The sequence below is a fragment of the Colius striatus genome, chromosome 3 (genome assembly GCF_028858725.1).
Source record: "Colius striatus isolate bColStr4 chromosome 3, bColStr4.1.hap1, whole genome shotgun sequence".
NCBI classification, from domain to species: Eukaryota; Metazoa; Chordata; class Aves; order Coliiformes; family Coliidae; genus Colius; species Colius striatus.
Window position 1 is genome coordinate 44123502 of NC_084761.1, and position 18503 is coordinate 44142004.

Consider the following 18503-nt stretch of genomic DNA (forward strand, 5'->3'; position numbering starts at 1 on the left):
AAGTGCATCTCCATGGCTGAGCAGGCCCTCTTTCTCCTTTCTAAATGTTTCTGTTTACTTCTTGCTGATACCTTGAGATTTATGCAGAGGCTGCTTTCACAAGGATGTTCTTCTAAGTTGTTTCTATGTCAAGTAGTCTGGCATTCTGGTTACCTGCTCTCTGTTCATTTGTTCATAGTCCTGCTCAAGAATCTAGGCACTGGCTCGATTTATTTACACTTCTGATGTACCAACACTATGTTAATAATAATACGTAAGCTTTAATGTCTTCTGGCTTGTAAAATGGTTAACTGGGAGTAGGAACAGTACAAGCAGGATTAATACTGTCTAAATGCAAATCTTAGTGCCATAACAAAACATGGACATTTAATCAGAGGCTGAGTCATTTGTTGTGTATTTGAAAGGGCACAGGAAGAAACTGGAATTGAGGTAACACAGTAGAACCTTACTTATTAGCTAAAAGAGAGAGAAAAGATCTTATCTGGCATGACTGCAGAAGATTGCACTGCATTTTAGTTCCTGACAGGAAGTGATTTTTCTTACACTAAAATTTCGGAGACAGGCTTGAAGGTTACTCAAGTGCAAAGACTCTTGACACAATATGACTAATAAATATCCTGTAAATATTTACAGCAGTTTAACGTAGTCTTAAGCTCCCGTATCCTGAAACTAATTGGTGGTGTAAAAAAGAATGGAAATTCTTTCAATACTAAAAGTCTTATCTTCGTTTGAGTGATAAATGTTGACCATTCCCATGCATATGCATACGTGTGCCTACATGCATACATGCTTTTTAGTATTGTTATTTGTGGAAACCACAGTCTCCTTGTTACATTTTTAGTTTGTGTCACTTAGAAGCAGATCAGTTAATTGGAAGGCTGTAAATTGGTGTTAGATTTTTGATCACCTCTCTACCAAATCATTTTAAATTGCTTCTTTTTCCATGGAATTCTATTTCCAGCCACTGTCCTCCTGAAATGCTGGTTAGAAGAAATGAGAAACCAAACAGCCGAGAATCACAGAGCAATAGACTTGTAAATTTTTTACTTGCAGCCTGATGTGTGAGAACTGGTTATCATTTTTAGGGAAACCCACCACTGCAGCATTTTCCAATTCCCCAAATGGATTCCTTTTTTAATTATAGAGCTTGTTTCTAGAAAAAATATTTTGATAGTCTGTCCCAGTGTTGAACTCTGTCAATCTTAATTTCTACTTGCAGCTGCTTCATAACTTTGTACTGCACTTAGTGTTTCTACTCCATACCCCAGTTCTCTTTTCAATTTCAGACATTTATAGGCTATTATGCCCTTTCACAACCTAATGTTTCTGATGCTGTTTGTTTTTGTTGTTCAGATTATTAATTTTTTACTGGCTAAATTTTGCATTCATCTCACTTATTACAAAAGTACTACTAATGTTTTCTAAGGTAGGAATAGCAGGAGACAGGGTTATAGCACACAGTTACAGCAGTCTCTACAGAAAAAGAACACAAAAAATATACTACAGTCTTGAACTGAAATTCTCAACTTTATGTACATAAAATTAGTCTCTCAGTAGAGAACGTGTGACTGTAATGAGCATGCTTTTCAGAGTGTGCTCTGAGCTTTAGGAATAATAACTGATGAAAGTCATCGGCTGTCTTTCTCTGAATTTAGAAGTCGTGTGAAATTCTCCAGTTTTGTGGACTCTCCTTGGGAATAATACTAAATAACAACCTTCGTTACAGTATTCAAAATAAAAATGTTTTTATCACAGAATGCACAATTGCTGGTTATTGTTGAGGCACCACATGGTCCATTTATTTCTGGCAAGTGTTACCCCAAGTAGCTAGGAAACTTGATAGTGTTAAAGCAAATTGTTGCTTATTTTCACATCCACAAAAAGATTTTGGAGATAGAATAGAAATTAGGCAAACCACAGCTTTAGTCCCAGATTTTTCAGAATTTCAGAAGTAAGATAGCACATAAGCATCTTGTCTTCAATGGAATTAAAGTCTACGCTGCAGGTTGTATGTTTTTGAAAACAGTGCACTTTAAGGGGGAAGAGTGAGAAAGAGGTATAGATGGATGTGTGCATATTTAGCTGTGTTATAGCTAGGTTATTTGGCTTTCCTGCTTTTTCACACTTCCATTTCTTGTTTTTTCTTTAAATCTCAAATCAGAGATTGATATTGAGCGTTGTGTTCGTGAGTCAATCAACCTGTTTCGCTGGACTCCGAAGAGTGCTACATACAGGCAATATGCACAGCCTCCACGGCAAGCCAGCGAGAGCAACAGCGCAAGAAGTTCCATGTCCTGCTTTTCAGCAGATTATCAGGAAGCACCTCGAAGTGACCTAGTAAGTGACCTGGGAATTGGAGGAGTGACAGTTGTTCAGATTGCATGTTTCTCCTTCCTCGGGTATTTTTTTCCCTTTAAAATTCAGACAGGAAGAAAATACCCACCAAACTTCAGTTACTGGAGTTTTATGTTGTCATTTCCAAGCACAGGGATTTGACACATTCATCAGATGGTCTGAGTTGCTTGTCAGCTAGTCCACAAGGTTAGAGTCTATCCCATATTGTTGTTTTTGATGAACAATCCAATGGCATGAACAAGAATTAACTGAAAAGTTGTAGGGATTTTGATTTTATATTTTTTTAACTGCACTGCTTTGAACTTCAGCTTCTTTGATGTACATGCCAATAAAATTATTTCTTTATGTGCCGGATTTCTGCCTCTCCCAACTCCCTATCCTTTCTAGTATTTGTTAACACAGTAGACCAATGTCCATGACTCACCTGCAGAACTACAAACAGGCTTTATCTTAGGAGAAAAATAGTAAAAAGAACAGTTTGCCATTTAGAAGTAGGTAACTGAAAAGTGATGCAGGCAGCCCTGACTGGTTTTATTCTGTCGTGGCATGTTAGGTTAAAGTTATGGCTCATTTTGAGAGGTAATATCTGAGTTATGCCTCTTTGTCTTGATAAAGAATAACTAGAGGCTAAGAGAATATTTATATTAAATAGATGCTCAGTTTAGCAAAAATACTTTTCCCTCCTATCTCCAGTAAAATCTGATGGTCGTTTCTCTTGGCAAATGAACCATCTGCAGAATGATAATTTGAAACGATTCTTTTCCTTCCTCTCAGCAGTATAAATCTAGTCAGTCTCTTCAAAATTAAACAGATTTACTTTGGGTTTGTTTGTTTGTTTTTTCACTTCCATGTTCTTTTAGAATCAGAATTCATTCATGAGTAGATTACAGTAGTAGGGGAAGTACATATAGACCTGTCCTATCTGTTTGATCAGTTACATTGGGTTTTTGTTCTTACATCTGGTTTTCTTAACCACTTAGAAACTGAGAAAAGTATCGTCACTTAAGTGTATCTTTAAAATCTTTAAATCTGAGTCTGATATTCAGTTATTTTCTTATGTTTTTTACTTTATTTTTTACTTTATTCCTATTGCTACAGTTTTCTGGAAGCTTTACCCACAAATCCAGGTGCTAGACATGCTAAGGCAGAACAGAAGGAAACTCCAAAGAGCTTACAGGATTTAAGATAAAATATGTGAATGTAGAAAGGCAACTGGGAAGTAAAATTAAATGACAGGAGAATGCTGATTGTTGTCATACAGGAGTTGTAGCCAGCACAACTGCTGCAATGCTGTTCTAGAAATACATATAGAGATTTTCTGAAGGAGTTAAGGACTGTATTATTCATAGATTAATTCATATAAGAGGTCAGGAAGTCAGCTGGTAGAAATTCCTGCAACAAACAGCCACAGCACTGAATTCAGATGGAGCTGCACAGGGCTTTGTTCCATCAGATCATGAGAGCTTCCAAGGAAAGATTACACAGCCTCTCTTGCCAGTCTGGTCCAATGGCTGACGGTGCTAACAGTGAGCATGCTTTTGTATATGTGCTAGCTTTTCTTTGTGTTTTGATGACAAGAGAATAAATAGACAAGTCTCCTCAGTCCTATGGATGTGCTCATGCCTTTCTGTGTTCAAGTAAAAGTGAAAGGACTTAGAAATAGTAAGGAGGGGAGGCAAGAGAAAGCAGCAATGGTCTACTGAAATGGTAAACAGAACGAAAATTTATATTCATAGTAGAGATAAAGATCCATTCTTTTGAGTCAAGCAAAGTTTCTTTCAGTACTCTTCCATTTCCTATGATGTTTTGGTGTGCTTTTTTTTTATTTTTAATGATAGTAATTTTATTTTCGTACCAGAAGTTATGTTTGTTTATAATCCTAGTAAATAGACTCATCTGTCCCACAGTTGCCTAGAGTTAAGCTAATGGTTTTGGTATGTTATAGAAAAGAAAAATAAAAACCATAAGTTCTAGTGCCTTCTCTTTCTAATTATTTTTAATCGGTAGGAAAGCACTTTTCACTTACGGCAGTGTAACTGATGATGAAACTTCTTTTGAAGCTCAAATATATTGGTTCTTTGGGGAACTACTGTAGGATTTTTTTACTTCATCACATGGAGCAGCGCTGTGTGACTTAAACAGAAATATGTGAATATGTTCAGGCTTCTTCTGTAGCAAAGAGGAAATAAATCTCATGGACACCTGAATGACAAAGAAGCTGATTCATATTTAAAGTTACGGTCTACAAATGTGTTTGCTCTCCAGATTTTGAGACAGATTATACAAGCCAAGTATGTTATGGTTCTGTCAGAAGTCACTGTTCAGACTCTGAAAATCCTGTTGTAAACATGAGCCACTAATGGGCTGCCTCTCACCAGTGACCAGTTCTGCAGTTCTGGATGTTTGTCTTTTTGAGATGACACTCCTGAGGGGTTTGAGCAGCATTGCTAAAAACAATTTGAAATTACTGGTAAAATATATTATTTATACACAAAGGTGTTTGGTTTGGGGTTTTTTTGCGGGGGTTGGGAGTTTTTAAACCTTAATCCAGAAACTATCTCATTCTTCAGAAATGTCTGTTTACTGATGTTTGCTGCCACAGGGAAATTTTTTACCTACTTGAAAGTAGTGGAGTCTGAGTTGAAGCTTTAATACACACAGTAGGCTTTAATGGATTTTCTAAAACACCAATGTGTCCTTGCTGGTCTGTCTAGCTCTTGAAACATTATATTGCTGTTTGGCCCATCTACATAGTTGGTCATTATTTAGACAAGCACTTTGCATTACTTTTGTATCTCCAGTTTTATATTTGTGGGTGACTTCTGTATTTAACAGTGGGTAGGATAGGAGAAAATGCCTTTGTAAACAAAGCTGTGAGTTTGCTTCTGAAGGTAATTTATGACTTCTTGAAACACTATTTAGTGTATTTAATTCTAAACAGCAGCTGTCTCCTACTCCTATATTTGTATTTTTCTTCTAAGCTGCTTCAGTTTGTTTCTTAAGTGCCCTTTATTGGCTACTCAAATATTTTTGTGTATCTGCATGTTACAGTGCTTTGGTTAACAATAACATGAGAAGTATTTGCCCCTGGGTGAACATTTTTCTTCCTAAATCAGCAGCCAGTAAACCAAAACTGTTTGGACTCTTCTTATGTTCCGTAGTTTTCATTTTAGTGGCATCTATTTGCAACTTCATAAACAGACTGTAGTGTTCTCTTACCTCCTGGACTTTTGTGTTGCTTAATCTTTTACTCTTTCAGCCACTAAGCATATTTCTGTTGAGATAAAATCTCAAAGAGGAAATAGTTCCAGAGAGAATGAATGTACCTCTGAAATGCTTTTACATGCTTATTTTGAGAAAGATAAAATGTTAAAAATAAGAATGGAAAAAACCCTTTAAAGTCACTACTGAATTTTAGTGGCACTCTATTCAAATTTGTGTCTGTAATTTTTTCTTGACTAATACGCTGATGGTTTACTCTTCCAGAAACTTACCTTCATCCTCTGGAAACTCCCTAAGTGTTTTTCTTGAATGTCCAAGAGTCACAGAGACAAATAAAATTTCTCATGTAATGATTTTCTGCTAGGCCTGTAGCTCCCTTATTATAGACATGGCAAATGTACCCTGTATACTTCTAATTACAAATGAGAGAATTATGTGGTATCTTTATCAGTATCTGCACAGATGTGACAAGTGGGCTCTTAGAATGCCCAGTGATACAGTTATGCCTTCATCTTGGTCTTCTACTGCTGATCCTCTTTTCAAGGGTAGGAGTTTGTGGTGAATGTTGGGGAGTGAAAGTTTCCTACTGGGGAAAAGTCTAACAGATAATTATTGATCCTTGAACTAATTTAAATGTCAATGGTCCATTCAACTTTTGGATTTTGATAAAATAGGAGAAATACCTAAATGGGAAGGTGTCTTAATGGCTTGTGAACAGCACAAAGGTGAATAACATTTGTTTTATCAAAAATAGTATCAGTAGAGTTTCCCGATCATAACTTTTCTTTGCAGATCATCAAGGATAGCTGATGTGACAGACTTATTACAGATGGGAATTCAGGCCTATTTGCAATAAATATGCAAACACTCAGTTGCTTCTAATTTCCTGTGTACACCTAGGATACATTTATTGATGTAAAGCATATTGGCTAGGTTTATATTAAGCCCTTAAATAACTGACACGTAAAGTCCATCTATTCTTCTAAAAGTGACTTGATGAGTGTTGTATATCAACATTTCTGTTTCAGTATACAAAGTAGAAAATATCAAAGTGTAACGTCCATGCTGTTCCTAACAGCTGTTACGTACATATATGTATTCTGCCTCAAGGGTCGTCTGACTGCCTTGACCCATTTCAGGTTTGTTTAGTGTTCTGTTTTTGTGCGGAAGTTGGTTTTGGTTTCTTATTCCATTCTTCCACTTCTCAACAGAAAGCCATTCCTCAAATTTGTCTTCAGTTCATGTTGTGCAAAGCATTAACTGACCAAGATTCGAGTTAATACCTCTGATTTATTTTGCCTGTACCTTTGATGCTGCTTCGTTTCCAATTGTAGCTGCCAACATCTTGAGTGAGAAGCTGGGTTTGTCATTCTTGAGATGAGTTGGTTAAAATACACTTTTCATGTTACTCTCCTGTGAGTGAATAAACAATTCACTGTTTAATTAGGCATGTCATAAGCTCATTGCATTTTAGCAAATTTTTTAGGAGTAGTTTAAAGCCTAAAAAATTTCTCTATTTGTTAACTTTTCGAAGTTTCCTATTATACTCCATAAGCCACGCAGAGAGCAACCAAAAAGTGGAGAGTGTAAGGAAACCTTTTCTTCAAGTGCTTTGATTCTGCAGATTAAATTAGCTGAATAAAACAATTTTTAGCACTTTCTTTACTCTGCTTGGTTTTTAAAATATAAATGTATTTTCTTGTATTTTAGGACTTTTTCTGATAAAAGATACAGCATTAAATCAATTACCCAAGTGGATAAAAGAAGAAATATATAGCTTAGGAAGTAACTAATGTTAAATGCTAATTTAAGGGTCTATAATGAAAGTTGTGGTTGGTTTTTAAATGCAACGTTAATATCAACTATTTAAATTTAATCTAAATTCATAGGAACAAATGTGCTTTTTTTTTGTGATTGAGGCAGAATTAAAGTAGGATGTTTATAGTAATCTAAATATTATTTATGTGACATTTTAAGGATTGTAAATATGTTTTGTACAGACTTGGTTTCCAAGTCTCCCTGGGGGGTATTTGTCTGCTGTGATTGTAAATTGGCAGTTGGAGCAGCCATAGTGTGCTCTGCTGCAGCCTTAAGCTCAGGTTCTGGATTCACTGATTGTCCATCTCGTCCTTCTTCACAAGACTTTGCAATTATACCCACTTTGAAGTTGAAAGCTGGATGTATTTGAACCTTTTGACCTCCCACAACTGATATTCCATGACTGATTAACAAATGTGCTGGGGTAGAGGGGATAATTATAACTGTAAACTTAATTTTTAAAAGAATCTATCCAGTTGTGTGTCTCTGCATATTGTCAGAATGTTCTTTTTTTGGGTTATTTTTTTCTGATTTGAAAATTATTTTTAAAACACATTCTGGATTTGATAGCCTTAGATCAATTAAGTTTTAGGAGTTTAATTTTTCTATGTAATTTTTTTAGTTGTGATATGCTGCTGGAGGAAATAAACTTGCTTAAAAAGAATCATAAGAAATAGCCACTGTGTGGCAGCTGTTATCACCACTTTTTAAGGTGTGGAAGTTAATGACAAGCTGTTTACAAGATAAAGAAAGGATCGGGCCCATAGTAAAGTAATAAACACAACAGAACAATGCATTCAAGTTTGGTACAGCTGTTAACTAGTTTGTGTTTCAGCCAACTCTGCTTTTCCCTTCTATGCCCAATCTTAGCCCCTGTGCAGTGTATCCCATGAGAAGACATTGTCTGAAATGCATCTGATTGTAGTGGTAATGTGATCTGAGGTCAGTCATTGCCACAATAAATTACTGGAATACTAAAATGAAAAATGGAGGAAAACCAGAACGCCTGAAGTCTCTCTGGCCACTGTCACAGCTGCCCAGCCATGCTCAGTATTCAGCTGTAGCTGACAATCAGCATCTGAATTCTGCAAACGGACACTGGGGTTTTTATTTGTGCCTTTTCCATCTGCATTCATTGATGCTGGTTTTCCTTACTGATTATTGGTGGGTGATCTCTGTGATATGTGAACTCTAAAGTTCCATTCTTGAAAACTTGGTCTTGTCTAAACGTTTCTTTTATGATATAACTAAATTTTAACAAGGAGGAATTTGGTCAATCTCACTGAAGAGTAGTTGCACTAAGCTTTTTTTCAAATATTTATTTTTTAGTGCTTATCCAATGCATGGAGAATGTTAGGTAGGAAATTAAAACCTCAGTGTTGTAGTAATTTCACTGGTAATTATTTGGGTTGCTGATAGTATGACATAAAGCTAACATTTTGCAAGGAATGCTTTAAAATCTTCTCCTGAGAGAGAAAAATAGTTCATTAGCTGTCAAGGAGAGCACAGTTTCAGGCATAGTGTTCTTAAATTGAAAGCTGACTAGATGAATGCAGTGTTGTTACTTTGTTCTAATGCGTTTAAGCGCTAAACCTTGCTCTTTTTGAGAAGGAGCACTAGTGGACATAAGCCATTTTGTAACCAATATCAATACTTGATATGGTTTCCTAGGTAGCGGTTTTATGTCGTAATTTTTTAAATAGTCCATATTTTATTAAAAATTATAGCGGCTTTTGTCTAAAAATGAGAAAATGAAAAAAGCAGTGCAGTGTGCATGTGCTTTTACTTTAGAAGTAGTGCTCAGAATAACCCACCGAGTGGACTAATAGGACTAGCATGGATCTAAAAAGCTTAATGCTTTATCCAGCTTCTGATAAACACAATTAGATACTGCATCGAGAAATGATCCCTTTAATATTATATTTTTTTTATGTGTACTTGTAGCATTAGAAGGAAATGAAGTTTGAGAGAAAAATTTTAAGTCAAATTTTGGAGAAGCAGAATCAAGGATCTTAGTAATTTATCTCTGACAAATATGCTCAGGTGCACAGACATTGCTACCTCTTGCCACTCACAGAAACTCTAATTCCAGCATGCAGTAGCTCCTGCGTATGTCCTCTATTGGTGCTGTGGAAGTTATGCCATACAGGACAGTGCTGTGTAACGGTAATATTGAGAAAATGTAATAACAATTCGTTTTCATTACAAGGGAAAACAGTGTATTACATCACAGATACTTATTTCTGTCAAAGGCCTAAGGTGTCTTTTTTCCACTACCCTCTAGCCCTCTGTTCTACCCTAATGTTTTTCTCGGTGTGGGTCTCTCTTGAGGCCTGCTTTGGGCCTGCCTTAAGTTAATCTCAAATCCAGAATTCCATTGCATCCTTCTCTTAATGCAATTCAGGCCAGGCTAAGAGCTGTGCATGTTCTTATTCGAATCAGGATGTGTTTTCATTATGATCCAACGTTAATAGGAAGGGCAGTGAGAAGGTGAAAAAGACTTCCCTGAATGCACAGGGAAGTCTTTTCTTACCTGGTGCTATTGCTGCTTTCTTGCCTTTGATAGCCTAGTAGGAATTGGTTGGTGGCCTACGTGATCCTGTCAAGATCACCTTAATCTACTAGTAAATTTGTCACTGCCACTATATGTATTTTCTTCTCTGACATTGTTAGCAGTGAAAGATCTGATTCTCGAATATGTGACAGTGTAAGAAAGGGTGTGTACTGATTGCAGAGTTAAACCTCCAGCAAAAATTAGTCACAGAGTCCATCCTACAAACTTGAACAAATGTTTTAGTTTGATGGGGAAAAAGTATTTTTGTTCATGCTAAAATGATGACTTATGTATATCTCAAGAAAGCTTGGGCCCAGGTTTCTAAAATGAGCAGGGTATTACAGATATCTAAGGAGATTGATATGAAAAGCACATACAACTGACAGAGTAGCTCTCTGGCTAACTGTATTTTCAAAGTTTTTGACAATTTCTCAAATTCAGCACTCCTTTTAATAGCCACCAGTTCAGGTAGAGCCTTAATAGTATGTTTTGCTCTTTACTGGGCTTCATAGTGGTAAATAACTGTAAATGTCCAGGGAGAGCTTAATTGCCGCTTAAGGTTCAGGACAAAGAGCTTAATTGCCTCTCAAGGTTCAGGCTACTCGGCTGGGGGAAGAAAATGGAAAATAATTTAATGCAATACCAACTGAAATAACCATAAAACCCCAAAACATAACCAAAATAAAACACCACAGAGTGGTACAACAATGAAGAGTCCGACCAGCCCTTTAAGACCACCTTCTCCCCACTCCTCCCCTCTTCCTGGGCTCAGAGCCCTGATCCTGGTGTTTTTACCTCCTCCCCCTATGAGCAGCTCAGGGGGGCAGGGAGTGAGGATTTCAGTCAGTCTGTTCCCAATAGCTTCTGCCATTTGTCCCTCCGCGGGGCAGATGGGCTCCACACCAGTCCTCCCTGCAAATCCATGGCGTACCTCACACACGGCAGCCCTGTATGGGCTGCTCTGACATGCATTTATCCCAAAAGCTGCAGCTCCTCTCTGCCTCTCATGTGGGTCTGCTTTGCGGTGCGCAGGCTCTCAAGCACGGCCTGTGCCATGGCCGTCTCCCCACACAGTCTCTCGCCTGTCCAGGTGCACTCACACAGAGCTGCTGGTGGCGCTCAGTCCTGCCCTTGCCCTACATGGGTTGCAGGGGTACAGCCTGCATTCTCGCCACAGCTTGCAGAGAGTTCTCTGGTCTGGTGTTCCCCCTTCCTTCCTCCTTCTCTGACTGTGAGGTCCGTGTGGTCCCACATTGTATCACTCTTATGCCTCTTCCAGCACTTCAAATTCCTGTCCCAAAATAGTGATCACAGAGGCACCAGATTGGCCCAGCCAAGCCAGAGAGGTGGGTCTGAACCCAGGTGGGTCTTCACTGCAACCCGCTCCCCCTGTTACCAAGCAGAAGCTGCTCCTTGCTAAACCATGACACCTGTTCTTCTTCTTCTGCCACTTGTTTTTATCTGACTGCTAGATTTTAATTGCTACTCTTTACAAATATATTTAGCCCAAAGCTTATGTGATAGCACCATGACATTGTTATATTTCGGTGGAATTCACTTAAAAAAAAAAATAGCTCTTTTCCATTATGGTTATTTCAAGTAAAACCAAGCACAAACAGCAATGTCCTTGTTACAAAGTAGTGTGGACCTTGATTCAGAGTTGTGTCTGTTTTTGGTTGCTGCATGACTCTGCTTTTGTCTCTTTCCCTCTTTGATCAATTCTTCAGACATCTTTTAAATCTGTATCCTTCTAAGATAGTTTTTAGCTGCTTTTGTCATCTTATTCCCAGATCAAGATCCCTTCCAACTCTTAAGATTCTGCAATATATGTGCATAAATTTATTTCAGAAACAAAACATTCTGTTCCAAAAATATGGAATGACATCTTCCATTAAGCATGTTTCTTTATGAAGGACATTGATACTTTGAATAAATTGTTTTACTTGAACCCCAGATTTTAATTATATTGACTTTCAGATTGAAGTTCCTTCTGTATTGAATTTGCTGCAAAAAATGTTGCCAATTTCAAAGACAAAAGCAGAGAAATCCTGCTTCTCAGAGAAAACTATCCTTTCCATGGATAAAATATTGCTTTATAGTTCTTATGTTTATCAGTTAGGACCATTAAGTTCAAGTTTAGCAGAACTAAAGATACTTGCTAATTTAAAAAAAAAAAAAAACCAAACTGTATATTTATTTAATATCTAGGATGAAATGCCTGTAAGAGATTACAGACTAATGGGAAGATAGGAGCTATGAATTGTGCCAGCCTTGTGTTCTATGGTGCTTTAATCATTCTGAAGCTTGACTTCTAATTTCAGAATGCTTAAGCGGCTTTAATTCCTAATATTAAAAAAACCCATTCTTAATGCCTGTTTCTTCTTATTAAAAGCAGTAAATGCCTATGGTTTAGCAATTTCCAGGCCTATTTGAAAATTAATGGGATGAGAAGAATAAGTACTTTCAAAGTAAAGACTTTAGGGTGGTGTCAGAGAAGCTTCTGGGAGGCAAGTCTTAAGTACTCTTTTTCCTGTTACCTGCCTACTGATTAAACACTCTACCCTGTGGAAATAATTTGTTGACTGATACAAAGCAAGATTCACGTTTGAAGTTAGGGTATGCTAAAATAAGTCTTTTCTTTGCAAGAAAACAGTGAAAGCAACTTAAGTAGTAAGCTCAGTATCCTAGTGGATGTAGATTTGTGTATACCATGTGTGCATCTTTCTGATAATTCCAACATTTTCTAAGTAATGCTGGTTAGTTCATCTCTTAATACCAGCACAGTTCTCAATTTCAGTGCTGTAGTCAGTGTACAATTTCTTACATTAACCCTAAAACCATGAGTGTATTGACTAAATTGTTGGAGTGCTAGGACAGGTGTATATAACTGAGCTCAACTACCCTCTGGCACTGTTCTTAAAGTAGAGCTTTTGTCTTTCTTAGAAAGAGTAAGGAGACTTTTTTAGAAATTATATACAATGTCTGCCTTGGAAAAGAGCAAATGTATTACAGCAAAATAATAATTGAAGGGAAGAAATAAGCACCTTATATGCTATCTGGACAGTTTCTGTGCCAAGTCTCCAGTTGCTACCCATCTTTACTGCTCCAAGCATGAGGCCTTTTCAGCTCCTCCATTCAGAGAGTGCTTTCTTGACAGTTTACTTAATTTCTGATGCTGAGAAACATTCTTTGAGTTTTGTGACTCCTTCAGTCACAGTGAATAATTACAAATAATTAACAAAATAAAATAATTTTCAAACTATCAAACAATTTTATTTTTTTAACAACTTAAACAGAAAATAGGACTGTAATTGGCAGATAGGTATTTGGCACTACTCTGGAGCTTTTCTGTATGAACAGATTCACTAAGGCTAATTCAGAGTTATGAGGAAAATATCTGTTTCTGTGTAACTCGTTTGTTAGACTTTGAGGTTGTCCAATAAGTAGGAATTTCAGAGAACACCATGTCTCTAATTCTGTCACTTCTAATATTAATTTTCTTCTTTTAAAGTCTAGGGACTCCATCAAGTTGGATGACCTGAAGGCAGAGGTGTCACCACGAATTTCAGCAGAAGATCTGATTGATTTGTGTGAGTTGACAGGACCTAGTCACTCCAAAACACCTGTAAAGAAAACAAAGTCTAGCAAACCAAAACTACTGGTGGTGGACATTCGTAACAGTGAAGAGTATCCTTCAAATCTGTGTGCCAGCCTTTTCAAATTATGCTTATATCAATTACTTCCTCATTGTCTGCAGGCAGTGAGATGTTAGAACAGTAAATAACTGAAAGGGATGTGGCAGAGGTATGCTGGAATGACAGAAGGCAGATTTTTTTCTCATGGAGAGACCTTAGACGTTAAAAACGAAGAGGAGGACAAATGTATTTTTGCCTTCCCACTTGAAGCTGTTGATCTAGTGAGACCGTGGTGTACCAGTAGTATAAATGCTTTAACAATACTGAGATTTTTTGACAAATACTGTCAGCAGGCCTTTCTGACCAATATTTTTGAATGGTCTGAAGCTTTCTAATGAAGTGGAAGTGAGATAGCAAAAAGTTGATCTCTCATGCTTTACTAGTCCCTCAGTGGAAGATCAATTCTTATTGAGTGCCTTCTTGCTGTTGTCAGGTAATGCAGCCATATGACTGCTCTAACTTGTGTCCTGTAGTTCACTTACGTCAGAGAAGTCTTGAAGCTATATTTTTATCAAGGTTGCTACCCTGTCTATGCCTTACTCATTTGTTCTTTTCAAATACATAGTTTTCTCTGTGTGAAGTATTTCTAAAATTCTTTTTCTGATGTGGTGTAGTTACAGGACTGGGTTTGTTTGAGTTTTGGAAGGGTAAGTCCTTCTTACAGCTGTGCTTTGCCAGGAACAGATATCTTTGTCAACACTGATCTAAAAGCGGTAATAATGACAAGTTTTTATTAGGGATAACACTTAATATTATACTGAGTGTTTTAGAATATACTTGTTATTGGTTTGTGTCATTTTTTTTAAGTCTCTCTCCTAATAGTAAAGGATAATGTAGGTGGGTAGTCGGTTTTGCAGTAGATGTACTCTTAGCTTCCTATGTCGCAGGCTGTAGTTCTTAATGGGCAAACAATACTGAATGGAAAAATAAGAAAAGAATCATGAGTTTTATTCCACCTTTGACAAAGAAGAAGAATTCCTTGTGTCTGGCTTGTTCTTGAAGATCTCAAATGACAGAGATTCAACAGGCTTCCAAAATCTTAACCATTAGAAAAGATCTTCCAGTCTTTACAAACGCTACAAACACACTGCATGTGCATTAGAAAAGTGTAAATATTAGAAGTAAAGAATGGATCAATGCCAATATGTAGACTATAGTATGTGGTAAAAAATTCAAATAAAAGTGTTTGAATTTTTTTTTTTAAATCATTTGTTAAAATACCACTTTAAAGGTAATTATATATATGGAAAAAAACTGTCACTTTCTTCTATTAAATACTTATCAATATTTGTGACACTGTATAGTGAAGTAGAAAAATAAATATTATTTTTACTATATAAAGATAAATTTATTAATTTTTATAGCAAAAATAACAGTATAATTAGACTACTCTAAATTAAAACATATTTTCAATAAATTACAATTTTACAGGTTTAAGTATGGCATACAATAATGTGATCTACTGTGCAGCTAAAACAGAATGTTCAAAGGAACTCAAAATTAATTGGTGAATTCTTCTGCTTGCAAGTGTTAATTTAATGCATCAGTTAGGGATTCCAAGTAGAGATTCCTGAGTTTGACTAATTTGACTCTCTTTATTTTCTGAACTCGAGATGCATCTTACTCCTAGATCTACAGTGCTGAAAATGTGGTGGTCTTTATTCAGAAAACAGGCTATTTTCTGAGAGAGAATCTTTTCATCAAGAGATAATACTTTTTAGAGTCCAGTTTAAAAGAGAGAAGTCCTTGGAATTAAAAACGGTAAAAGGTTATTGTTACTGGATAGAAAGCATTGATACCACCAAGTTAAATAATATTTCTATTTGTACCTACATCATTCTGTTATTAATTAAGCTGCTTCCCAGGAGTCAAGGACAATGCAGGAAAGCAAATAATATAAAATGTCTGGACTACAATCATTACATTGAAAGACTATTATCTGTGTACAGTAATGGATTTATTTATATTATAATCAGGATGAAAGACAAGGTGTTAGCTGAAATATTGCTATATCTTTCCTAATAGCTTGATTATAGGTTCTACTCTACTGTCATACTAATCCTATTCTAATCTAGCAAAGTGGATTCAGAATTTCAGTTACTTGAAAATCATTTGACTGCTATGCAGCAAGTGGTTTTATGAGGCTGTCTTTCATATTAGAAAATATTAATCAAACTTTCTATTTCTTGAATGAGGAGACATGCCAGAGAGAGAACATCTCCATAGTTTGAACAATGCATTGTAATCACTGCTGCTGTTGTTTCAGTCTGGTTGGAATTAATGGTAGGCTAAAATGTCCTGTCCTTTAAATGATGAGTGGACATAAATTGTAATACTCATCTGGAATTAGGAGGTAGGGAATGTCTTTTTTAAAAGGGCAGCCTGGAAGGTAGTAAAATTACCTCTTGAGTGATTTAGTTTGTGTGTCGATAGAAGAAAACAGGTAGTATATAGAAAGCTATTCAATTGACAGCAGTTCTGATAGTACATTATGCTGACATGTTTTAAAACATGATAGACCACTGTGAGGTGTTTCAAAGATACAGGTATTTCTTACGTTTTGCTGTTAGTCTTCCCCATTGTCTATGCATGTCATGCTAAACTTCACTCTTACTTCGGCTTTGCATGTGATTTGAAAAAAAAAAAGCATGAGAGGACTTCAAACAAGTATCAAACATGCTTCATAGGATGCACTTGAAAGCTAAGGCATTGTTTTGTGATGAAGCTTATGTTGCAAACCGGATAGCTATTGACCCTTTTTCCCAACAGACAGCTTGGTAACAGAAAACTTTCTAATGAAATGGTAATAATACTCAAAGCAATGCCTCTATTGGCCAGCAGTTCATCTAAGGCTTATTTCATTATGCATGTTATCAGAAATACTGGCATTCCTGTTCTGAAAGTTAAAGCTATATACTTATGGTCTCTCAGTCTGTAGCAGGTTTTAGTACTGGAAAACTTAAGATAATCACTAAAGATTATGGAGAATGTGAATGACAGCAAATACAGTTTGGACCTAGTGTGGTATTGATATCAAATGTAGTTCGTTTTTAAAAAAATGAGGTCAAGTTTCTCTGACCAGTTAAGCATGCTCAGTGGATTAAGTGTGAGCAACTAAATCTGTCCAGACTAATTTTCTGTCTTGGAAAGCATTGTTTTGGAACTTTTACCCTAGTTACTAGCAACAAGAGTGATGTGGTAATAAATGAGATTTGGAAAGGGTGTTGGCACAGGTTAGTGAAGGAGGGATATCATAACTTTCTCCTTGAAAGCAGAAACAAACTGACAACATTAATGAATGGTATGTGGCCCTCCTTGGTTCTTTCAAATGTTCTTCCATGTTCTTCCCACACTATAACAATGATGATCATAAAGATGAAACTGTTACATGAATCATGAAAAACAAGTGCTGATATCAACCTAAGTCAATTAAGTCTTACTTCCATTTAAGGCAGTTCCTTTATTAAAAAAGATTCTAAGAATGAAGTAGAAATTAAGATAGCTTTCTACATGTGCAGTAATAAAGAGTGACTAATCCAGATATTTGGTGGTGTGTATATTTCTGCAGAACTTTGCTGTTCCCCATCTCTTCAAAGCTGCTGTTTTCATTGTTGTGGAAGGGGAGTGTTCCAAGCTGTATGTACAGTCTATGAAAGTAATTCAGAGATTTGTCAATGTCATGGTCCATTTTCAAGTCCATTAAAAGCTCACTAAAAATGGTCTGACTTCATTTTGATTGAAGAGACTTTCACATTCAGTACTTGTTAAAAAAATCTCATTGAATGATCATCCTTTGAAAGTGAAGCACAGCTGTCTCAGAGTTGCTGGTATTCCTATGTCGTTTGCACTTCAATATCGAATACACACTTGGTGTTAGTAGGACTGAAGAGCAATGCATGGTGCTCACTATCATCTAAGTGTATGTAAATTTGAATTCCAGTTTGGATCAAAATTGTAGAGGGCTTGTGGGGGTTGGCAGGAAATCTTCTAGTAGTCTTTATTTAGGTTTGGTTATTATATGTACTTCATTCCTTTTGCATAAAACTCCTCTGGAAGAGTTACTCCAACTGCTTATAGGTATTTGGCTATTCTTACCAGACAAAAGTCTATTTGAAGTAAAATGCATGAAAATACATACACTGTGGATTCTAGTCCTTAGCACCACTATGAAATAAACAACTCTTCATTCTATCCTCCTTTTCTGTGTAGTGTCGGAAGTTGTTTTTCTCCATATGCGTTAGTAGTGAATGAGGTTTGTCAAACTAACCTGGTACAAAAGACCAACACTGTTGTATCACGACAGCCAGGATAAAGAGCAGGTCCATAGATTTCTCTGCCTTTCAGATGTCCTTAACTGGTCTTCCTAAGCTTTAACCGTGGCCACATTTCTGGCAGCATCAATGTCCCATTTTCATCGGCATTTACTGCAGACGGGGATCTCATCCAGTGCCCAGCAACTGCCACACTCCAGAGCTTTAAGGGAAGAGTTGTGGTGATTGTAGGAAATGCAGTGAAGAACACAGCTGCTGTAAGTATATTGCTATAACATATATATTTAGACGTAGAAATACATCAATGGCACGAATACATACAGTAGTTAATAAATGCTAGAGTCTAAATAATTCAGATTAGAATCATTAGGTATGATGACAGGATTTTTCTTGTTCATTTCTACTTCTAGATAAAAAATTTCTCTTCAACAGCTGAGAGTTAATATTTTGAAATGAAATTATTTCACTTGACCTTTTTCAGCTTTAAAATCTTTCTTTCAGCATCTTATGAGAGGGATGTCAACACTTGTAATGTGTATTGGTGAGATCTAGTTTTCAAAATAGACTTGTATTTACTTTCTGTGGTGT

The 18503-nt window shown here is 36.5% G+C and overlaps 1 protein-coding gene across 4 annotated transcripts in view; it reads left to right on the forward strand.

Moving 5' to 3' along the window:
- Nucleotides 1-18503, forward strand: part of TBCK (TBC1 domain containing kinase) — a 102130-nt gene that overhangs the window by 69818 nt on the left and 13809 nt on the right. For all 4 annotated transcript variants that reach the window (XM_061994168.1, XM_061994167.1, XM_061994171.1 and 1 more), the window contains 3 exons: nt 2162-2337; nt 13461-13636; nt 18013-18172. In XM_061994168.1, coding sequence (XP_061850152.1) covers nt 2162-2337; nt 13461-13636; nt 18013-18172 — 512 coding nt within the window. The remainder of the gene's footprint in view (nt 1-2161; nt 2338-13460; nt 13637-18012; nt 18173-18503) is intronic.